The sequence below is a fragment of the Actinia tenebrosa genome, unplaced genomic scaffold (genome assembly GCF_029948245.1).
Source record: "Actinia tenebrosa isolate PJP-AT-01 unplaced genomic scaffold, QUT_ActTen_1.0 PGA_scaffold2__45_contigs__length_23673736, whole genome shotgun sequence".
Classification (NCBI taxonomy): Eukaryota; Metazoa; Cnidaria; class Anthozoa; order Actiniaria; family Actiniidae; genus Actinia; species Actinia tenebrosa.
The window spans coordinates 10789135-10799339 of record NW_028292579.1 but is presented as its reverse complement, the minus strand read 5'-3'; the positions used below and the strand labels follow the sequence as shown (position 1 = coordinate 10799339).

The window sequence follows — 10205 nt, the reverse complement described above, 5'->3', positions numbered from 1 at the left end:
GTTCGGTCGTTTCCTTGGCACTTAGGGCCGGCGGAGAACTGTTAAAGTTCGTAGGGAATAACATCTGGATATTAGTAGTAGCTATTGGGGTGGTACTCTTGAAGAAGATGAAGGGCTGATCTTATCTGGGTACGTTACTGGTGGCTTATCGTCGTCAGGCATCCGAAGCGACCTCGACTTGGGATAAGCAAAGATAGTATTCGCACCGCCTTGATAATTTGGTATCAAGGGTATGGCAGTCATAGTAGAAATAGTCTTATAACACCAAGTAAGACTTTCGTCATAAGTTCGATTAATAATGGCGATACCAGGGTGCCCCGGACTTGCCGTGTCGTCTGGACAAAATTGAAGCTTTGCATATTGACAATTAACTATCATGTGAAACGTTACTGGCGCCATATTTTCTAAACTTGTGGGGCCTTCATACGTAAAATGAGCTAAGTTCCTATCATTATCTTTTTTTCTGTAAGGTAATATTGGTTGGCTATTCTCGTCAATGATCCTAAACTTAACGTTAGCGCTATTAAATGCACTAACGTTAGTGGTGCATATAATTAACCCCAACCCTCCAACTCTAACCCACGTGCAAATGTCTATCCATTCGTCACCCTGATGCCAATATTCCTCCAGGCAATGAAAAAACCAATCTTCTTTTACGTGTGGGTTCATATATTTAAAGACTCATTACCGTAAGAGTGCTAATGGTCTTGTGATTATACGGCCGATCTCTTTGATCTTCTATGCTATTTATGCAAACGCTCCCCGTATCATCTACACGCATTTGCAGCTTTACCTTCCCATGGCAATCGGCGACCATATGAAAAGTCCAAACCGATAAATTCTCAGTGCTGGCTGGGTTGGGCTCTACGGAGAAATGCGCAGTCTCCCTGGCGTTCGTCTTCGCGCGCATAGGCTGCAGTATGCCATTCTCATCCAGGAACCTAAAGCCCACGTTGACATGACTACTCGTGCCAATGCAAATACTGCATATTATCAGCTTCTTTCCTGAGTAGTTCAGGTCTATAGACATCCCGGTGACATCAACCCAAGATGCCTGGGTGTATTTTTTCTCGCCTGTGTAAGTCGTATAAACACAATCTACTCCAGCTACGTAGGGGTTGTTCATCGCCATATATAATAACTCAGAGCAATGCTTGCAGCTGCTACGCCGGCCTTTAGTAAGTCATGGTCATATTCCTCGGTAACCTTCTTTACTGGTTTCTTTGGTGGCTTTTCTACATGCGCCTTCTTTGGTGCGGGCTTTTCTACGTGCTCCTTCTTAGGCTTCTCCACGAAATGGGGGATGCTTCTAAGAGTGTCAGAGTTCACGTCGTTCACCCCAAACTTCATGTCCTTGGTTGCTCGTTGAAGTTTGTTGTTGTAACCCACGACGGAATCGGCGTTGATGACCAAATTACTTGGCATTAGCCAACAACCAGGCGACAAAGCGTAATCCAGTCGCACTTTAGACTGCTGCACTGCAAGTTGATATCTCTGCACCGACTTAGAGATCTCATTCTCGATAACAGCGCTTTCGAAGAGGACAAGGAATACTTGTTGCGTTTCCTGCGACGCACCGGAGGCATCTACGATGGGGCTGCGAGTGCTAACCTGGGCCCCTAGAATGCAGTAAACAAAGGCTTCGATGCTTCGATTAATCCTTGCGAGATTCTTTAGACCAATGCCCTTTGCGGCAAAGAAAGGCGCCCAAGGATATTTCTCTTTGCTTTCTATGAAGTAAATCAAGTCACCTTTTGACGCTTTACCCCCTAAGTCGGAGAATTCCCATCTGCTAGGATACCCCATACCCGGAGTTTCTATGCTGGCGCCAACATACGAAGCATAGGTGTAAGTCTCTCCTAAACCATGGGCGGCACCCTCTTTGTTGCGAAAATCGGGGTTGGTAAGCTTAAACTCATTCCGTAATCGCTCCCATGCGACTTTGTCATATTTGTTATCCTTCGGCTTAAAGATAGTGTCACTAGGAAGCGGTGCTCCTAACTCAAACAATATCCTACGAATAGTAAAAGCAACATGAAATCGCAGGAAAGGAATATGGAACATGTCCGCGGCTATACCGCATCCTTTAGTAGCAGCCCAGACAGCAAAGTTTAACTGCTGCGGCCAATACCGCATGTTGGGACCTGATAACCATTCGCGGGCTTCTTTCCCTGAAGTATGTTTCATCCTGGTCTCTCTAAAGATGTCTCTGACTTTTATTTCGAAAGTCGTAGAACCCACGGGGATTTCTAAGGAGGTAACCATCTTAGCAAAGTCATTTGCATCTTTGTTGTTGTAAAATGGGTAATCCTCCGTTGCCGGCAATAGATCCTCTGGGAAATTAGGCTGCTTGACGGCCGCCTTGACAGTCGCCTTGACAGTCGCCTTGACAGTCGCCTTTGGCTCCAAGTCCGCATTGCTGTACATTCTGGAGCCGTTGAAGTAAATCCCATCAGGTCTCCTTTCGAACTTACTAGCATCCGCATGCGGAAACATCTTCCTAAAGGCCCTCCAGTTCCAGTAATCCCGGTTGTCGTGATGTGGCTGCTCCTGCATATCATTCCCAAAAGCGTCGTACATTAGTATATAATGGACGTTATACCATCAGCACCTCAGTTGTACCCAGAAGTAAACTACCATACCACCACTAAGGACAGCGGTCCTAACGAACTAAACGCCGAAAACTTCAGGCTTAATAAAGCAAACTTAATCCTGGCTTACTTGGAAGGACAAACAAAACACTACGAAAAGGTCAGGAAAAAGTACGCCAGAGCCCGAAGCACGCTACATAAAATCGCAATAACTTCCGGCTCCATGTCCGTGGCGTTAACAGGCACTGGTGTTGCTACCTCACTCACTGGACCTGGAATAGTCGTTGGCGTTCCCTTGGCCAGCGTTGGGGCAGCCTGTGGTATTATTTCGGCTGTTGCTACGGGCATTATGAAGCAGTTGTCAAGCAAAATATCAAAACACGACACGACAATAGCTCTGTCAAGGGCTAAAGTAAATACGATCACTGACCTTGTCTCAAAGGCTTTGCGTGACAGAAAGATAGACGACGTAGAATTCTCGCTTATCTTAGCCGAAGAGGAAAAGTACGAGAAATTAAAGACGGACATAAGGAATAAAAAAACAGTCGTAAGAGATCTTTCCGAGGAATCTCGCAAAAAGATCTACCAGGAGGTAAAAGAAGAGCTTCAAAGAAAGCTTGCTCAGTAAACATCTGCTTTGAAAAAAGCAAGACAGGATTCTATTTGCATATTGAACGCCGGCTGTCTGGTTCATATGCAAATTAATTTCACAAATCTATTTCACAAATGTGAAACGTTTTCACAATTGTGAAAGAAAATTGTGAAGGTTTTGATTGGCTGAAAACATATGACGTAATCGTTCACTATCTTCTTGGAATCCATCCTAACAGGGGGTGGTTGGGGTCTATCTTGTAAAATATTTCGTAAATTACGTCAGGGTAATAAGGAATATCCTTATCCAGCCGACAAAACATCCACTCGGCTTTTGTCATATCAGAAACCTCGGGAATAGACTTACCGGTAATTTCAGACAAAAGATAGGGAATAGTTTTGTAATATTTCCCTAGCTTTAATTTTTTCAACGTTTTCCGTAGACTTTGTGGGGTTGGCTCTTCTAAATGGTCTATGATTTTCTTCTTTACTTCGTTGTCTAAATATACCGGTCGATAACCTTGGATATGACTCATCCAGTCCCTAAAGTATTTTATTCTTTTGAATGGCGTCTTCTTACGACCTCCGTTGGAATAATATTGTTCCCTGGTAGCACAAGGCACGGCATTACGAATATTCTTACCACACTCGTAACACTGTGCTGACGTGTCGTCTTCTATTTGCATTTTCTTACCACAACAAATATACTTATTTGGCTTAGTAGGTACAAACTTGGGTTTCAAGCACTTTACACAGAAATCATAAACAAACTCTTTACAATCTTCGCACTCCATATATAGACTAACATATTTGCGCTGTTGCCCCCAACCACACTTGGAGTGGGTTGTTTCCGTAGGTGGATTTTTGGCACGGGTCTTGCCCGTGTTGAGATTGCGCTGGAACCCCCATTCCCTATACTACTAGAAATCATGACCGTGAAGAGTTATATAATTTTGATACAGAATCATGTTCATTTGCATAAACTTTAACTTTATAAAGGCCTGTTTAGACGGTACGATTTTCATACAACTATTGTATACAACACGCTCGCGTCTGTCGTAGGCGAGTTGTAGGCTTGATTTACACGCTACGACTCGAGTTGTAGGATGGCGCCTGCCTTTAGCTTATTGCTCACCTTGACTTCATTATTTCGATAAGTAAAATACCATGAAATGACATCTTTTTAAAGATTAAAATCTTTTATAGCTCTTGAACAAATTAGGGCGAAACCCCTTTGTTATTTATTTATTTTTTAAGTAATATATACAGTATGAGTGGCCGTGTTGTATCAGATACAGTCAATTCAAAAAACGTTGTCGTCGATCGGCTCAAGCCTACGCGACTGGACCGAAAGGAATATGGGTAAAATTATTGAAGCGGTTAAATATTCGTTCTGAATTAATTGTTCCCGCTAGAAATAAGATAATAATGGCGAGAAACAATCCATCAAATGCATGTCTTCGGGTTTAGGGAAAGAAAAACAAAGTAGTTATGATTCAGTTCACAATTCCGAAAATACGAAGGCATTAAAAAAACGTCTCCTTCAACACTTCCCGCCTCGCCTACGAAGGTTCGTGCTGTAAACCAGGCATAACTAGTCAGATAAAATTATGGAGTCAACTCGGCTTCAATGATTGCTACCCAGAGTTCCTTTCGGTCAGGTCGCGTAGACTTGAGTTGGTTGACGACAACATTTTTTGAATTGACTGTATACAACCACGAGGCGTAACCGAGTGATTGTATATCTGATACAACACGGACACGAATACTGTATATGATTTATCAAACGTCTAGGTTAGTTCCTTTGTGTTTCACTAAAATTTTCAAAATTAAAGTGAATTTGGCCAAGAAAATCCAACTTAAAGTTTATGCAAATGAACACAGTTTGTAGTCAGATTTACAACACTCTTCACGGTCGTGATTTCCGTTGTGTTTTCCTCATGCATTATTAATGAGTTTTATAAAGTACTTTATATAATACCTAAATTCGGAAGAGAAATTTTAAAAATCTAACGATGGGATCAAATCACAATCAGATTACATATTTTGTTTATAATTTGAATAGTATATCGCATCATTTTCACCGCCAAAGCAGCCATTCACCTCATACATGCGGTTACGTTTTGGGAACACGAGTTCACCGAGACTGTGATTAAGCTACCTGACTGAACTGTTATAATGGAGAAACGTCGCCGAAGGGGAGGTGGGTGGGGTCAAAAATCTGTCTAGCACTGACTGGTACAGCGAACCTGAGCAAATGAGGTCGAAACCTTGGATTTTCTCGCTTAAATAGGCAAGCGCCGATCCGGGGGCATTCATAATGCTTCTCACCTAGGAATCACACCCAGAAAGTCATGATAACATTCCGCGCGTACTCGTTTCATGGCTGCTTTAAATAATTTCAGCAAAATATGGGTTATTTTTGAAATCTTTCCATGTTCACGTTGTTCGCACGTTTTTACCGTAAAAAGGGCGAGCTTCCACGCATTCTGACAGATAAACGAAGGGGGTGGCCACCATTTTTATTTGTTTATTTTACTTCTAGATTGATATTACTTTCATCATGCAAAATGTATTAAAAGGCTTTTAGAAATGACAGGATGTCTGAAATGGTAAAACACAGATCTAATCAAATGAAATTCAATACCAAAGGCCATTTTCATTCGCAATTTGCTTTCGCACCATTTACAATCTTTTTTCTTTGTTCCAGAAAAGAAGTGAATTATAACAAACAAAAGAACATGATACAAACATCATTCCAGATGCTAAAGTATAACGTAAACCCAATGGCATCCTTGGTGTGTGTCGTGGCGTTAGTTTACAGTGGGATAAGAATAGATGCTGCTAGGGCTTTTACATTGGCGATAATATTAGACATTTGTGCCAAACTCATAGCTTTTAAGATTGCTTTTCATTTTATCCACTTGAGAGATTCTATAGTTTCCATATACAGGATTGAGGAATTCCTATGTAATCGTCCAACATCAGTGGATATAAGTACAAGTGCCATAATATCATCCAAAGATACCCAACCTTGTAGAATTGGAAGTTTGACTTTTACCAAAAATATTGATAGCAGGAGAGAAACATGTATCGAACTGGACACTGAACCCAGAGTAAATATAATCGAGATGTCAGCAGCCTGGACAAGTCAACAAAAGAGTGTTTTACGCCAAGTCTCAATGGTAGTACGATCAAACCAGTTACTTATAGTCACAGGACCTGTTGGCAGTGGAAAGAGCTCGTTACTGATGGCCATTCAAGGGGAAATTCCCACACCTGAAGGGAAAATTACGGTCCATGGTCAAACAGCTTATGTTAGCCAAATACCTTGGATCTTCTCGGCTTCCATTCGTGATAATATTGTATTTGGACGACCATTTGACGAGTACCGATACAAGAGAATACTAGAAATGTGTGACCTTCAGAAAGACATCAAGTGCTTCCCTCATGAAGACTTGACCATCATTGGCCAGAGAGGTGTAGGTCTCAGTGGTGGTCAGCGTGCAAGACTCAGTCTAGCTCGCGCAGTCTACTCAGAAGCAGATATCTTCTTAATGGATGACCCACTCAGTGCAGTTGATGCCAGGGTTGGACAACACATCTTTGATAAGTGTATCTGTGGAGAGCTGTCGAATCGAGTAAGAATTCTGGTGACCCATCAAGTACAATACCTTCCACGAGCTGACAAGATAGCAGTAGTAAGAGAGGGTGCTGTTGTTCTTGGGACATATTCGGAATTGAGCAAAAACGGAATAGTAGATACCTTACAGAAAAGACATGAAGATACTACCAGCGACTACACATTACATGAAGAAGTCGTTCATTATAAAGATGATAATTCTAAAGACATGAGGGAGGAAGATGAGGACAGAACTACTGGTACGGTGTCTTGGCGCTTGTACTGGAGGTTTTTCAAGGCTGGATTACCTTCTGTTATCATTGTTTGCCTTGCTTTATTTTACATCATCGCTCAAGGTATTTACAATGAGAATATAAATATAATCAAAGGCGCTTTACATTGAGTTGTGAATTTCAGATTGCTTTTCATGCAATTTACAATCATGAGAGACGGTTAGTAGGTGTAGGCACTGAGGGTGGTCATTGCTAAGGTTTCTTTACGTCCTCCGCAGTTCTTTTACGTCCCTCCGATATTGGTTATGACGATAATTTGTGGAGAGACGGAGCCGCCATTTAAAGAGGACATCCGATCCAATCGAAAGTGTAACCATTCGCAGATGTATATGAAGATGTCGATGTATGCAAAGGCAGCACTTTCTCCTCAATTATTTTAAGAACCCGATTGTTGGTCCGGCCGGGATTCGAACCACAACCTCCCATACGAAAGTCCGATACCCCAACCAACGGCTGGGCCAACCAAGCGGTTGGAGGTAATTTGGCAATTTGGTAATTCGAAACTTTGAGACCCCTAGAATAGTAAGGTTACCTGGACTAAAAAATAGCCATATACGTTTACTATTGTTAATTTCATGGACGAAACAAAATTCATCTATATCTTTGGTATCTCTCTCAAGGTAATTTGACATGAAATACAACGTGCGTACAGTTAGCTCAACTTGTAAGGACGTGGTCTGTTCTTTTGCGGAAGGTCGAGTCACAACCGGAGCAAGTGACTCAGGGTCTTAAATAGTAATAGGAGAAGTTGTTGCTTTTGCTAATTACATCAGAAAAATATTTAGACCTTAACGTTTTCTCGAGAAAGCAACCGTAGGTTCACTCGCAAAACTCTTCTTTACCCTGTAAATTGATGACCTGATAAAAGAACCTGTAGAATGGACCTTTGTTGTTTGTTGTGCACATTTCAGACCATGTGATGCCACTCTTGGGAGTTTATTATTTCATGTGTAAATATTTTAACATGTTTGTCATCAAAAAAAAAACATTCTCAAGGGAATGTCATGTGATCTAATGATGGGCAATTTGCATACGAAGCTCAAGAGGTCTATTAAGTAGTAAAGAACTGGCTCTCAATTTGGAGTCTTTCCTGGTGTATAGCAAGCTTAATGTATTCTGGGTTACAGCTTTTTGTTTTGCAGGGTATTGTGTAGCTTCGAATTAATTGTCTTTGGCTATTGTTTTATTTTCTTCATGCTTCAGGTGCCTAACAGCACCAAGAAAAAGCCCAAAATGAGGCATAAAACTGATAGACTAACGATTCCCTCATGATTGTAAGCTGCATGGTTGCTAACAGCACCTTGATAGGCTAGGCATCATCATTAGCATCATCATATTTCTCCTACTCTTGTTAGTGTTATAGATACCGTAACTGAATGTTAAAAATTCGCAAAAATGCAATACTTCCCATTGGAATATCAAGAAAATAACTTTCGCCAGTGTTTACTGCAACCTTAATATCGAAAATTATTTAAAAAAATTTTCAGCTGATATAAATTTAGGAAAATGTTTGTCCAAGAGGCACTTGAATAGTGTGTAATGGACAAACACCGGTCATTCATTCTGTTGCTTACTCAAAGTAACGTACTTTCTCTTTCGTAGTGTCATCGGTGGTTCCAACTTGGTGGATGTCACGAATAGTTCATATGACACTACAGGAGCAAAGAGGTTCCTTCTCCTTAGGCGTGTTTAGTGGTTTGGTTGGAGCATCGTTGATTCTTTTCTTAGTAAAAGACTTGGTTTTTGTAAGCGCAATTTTGAGGTCTACAAGAAAGCTACACGACAAGATGACACTTGCTGTTATCAAGTCTCCTGTTCTGTTCTTTGATACCAATCCTGCTGGACGAATAATGAACCGCTTTTCCAAAGATATCGGTGCTATGGATGATTTACTGCCGATCCAATTCCTTTATTCGGTTCCTATGTGCTTGAATATAGTTATAGTTATGTTACTGCCTTTGGTAGGTAGCCTGTGGATCGCTGTTGCTGTCATTCCAATGGCAATGCTGTTATTCTTGATTGCTGCGTATTATCTAAAGAGTTCTCGTGAGCTGAAGAGAATAGAAGCGATAAGATGCAGTCCTGTCTATGACCATGTTGCCGAAACCATTACAGGGTTAGAAGTCATTCGAACATCAGGGGCCGAAGAAGAATGCTGCAACAAATCAGTGAGACAACTAAGTATTGCAGTGAAAGTTTATTACTCGGATACCTGTGGAATCACAGTCGTAAAATGCCTTTGTGTTTTTTTGTTTTTGTTGTTTGTTTGTTTTGTTTTGTTTTGTTTTGTTTTTTTCTTTTTCTCTGCGACAAAATGCCAAGTGGCGCAATAGTACCCAGGAGTCTTCAGGAACTTACCCAAGGCATCTGCTGTGGGGTTCACATCTATAGTCCAATCAATTATTATGTACTAGATGTCAATCAATGTCACTATGTTGTCAAGTGATCATGAGAGGGCGGAGCTAGCAGATCATGCGGTAGAGCTTTGTGTCTACCCATGCTCTATTTCGTTGCCTTCTGTAATTCAAGACAGCTGAACTAGAAATATTAATTTATCAATTTCGTAAACAAGGATTTCAAGCCGAGAAGATAGCGATGATTTCGAAGCGATTATTTCTAAGGATTTTCAATGAACTTCATGGGCAATAGCTTGATTAACGAAGCAAGATAAATACTTTACTACGCACATTCCAGGGTTTGATCTTTGCCGTTCGAAGCGTTATGATCTCCTTTAATTTTTCTTCAAAAAAATGTTGATTCATTAAAAAAAACGATAAATTATAAAACGTAAAGCAAATATGAGAATGGTTTTGTTCTGTATTTACGTTTTAAATGAAGCATTTTTATTTTAAAGCGATCCGCGCGAATGTGAATGCTTATGTGAATGCTTGGTAGCACAACAAGTTAATTACGTATGCCAAAATCAGGATCTGGAATTGGAGTTCCAGATTGAGTTATTCCATAACTCTGATGAGTATGGCATAAACGCTCTGTCTACAAACGGCTGTCAACGGCTTCGACACTGTCGTTCGAAATTTTGCAACTTATCTTTACTTCTCCTTTAGATTCTTTGAGACTCTGATACTAGTAAACCTTCACAATGCATGT

At 40.9% G+C, this 10205-nt stretch overlaps 1 protein-coding gene across 1 annotated transcript; it reads left to right on the top strand.

Annotated features, from left to right (window-relative positions):
- The first annotated feature begins 5968 nt into the window (after positions 1-5968).
- On the top strand, positions 5969-9634 carry LOC116293521 (ATP-binding cassette sub-family C member 4-like). Its single transcript, XM_089034057.1, has 3 exons — positions 5969-7160; positions 8700-9265; positions 9512-9634. Exons 1-3 carry the CDS (start codon positions 5969-5971, stop codon positions 9632-9634), a joined length of 1881 nt encoding a protein of 626 aa, XP_088890183.1.
- The last annotated feature ends 571 nt before the right edge of the window (positions 9635-10205 follow it).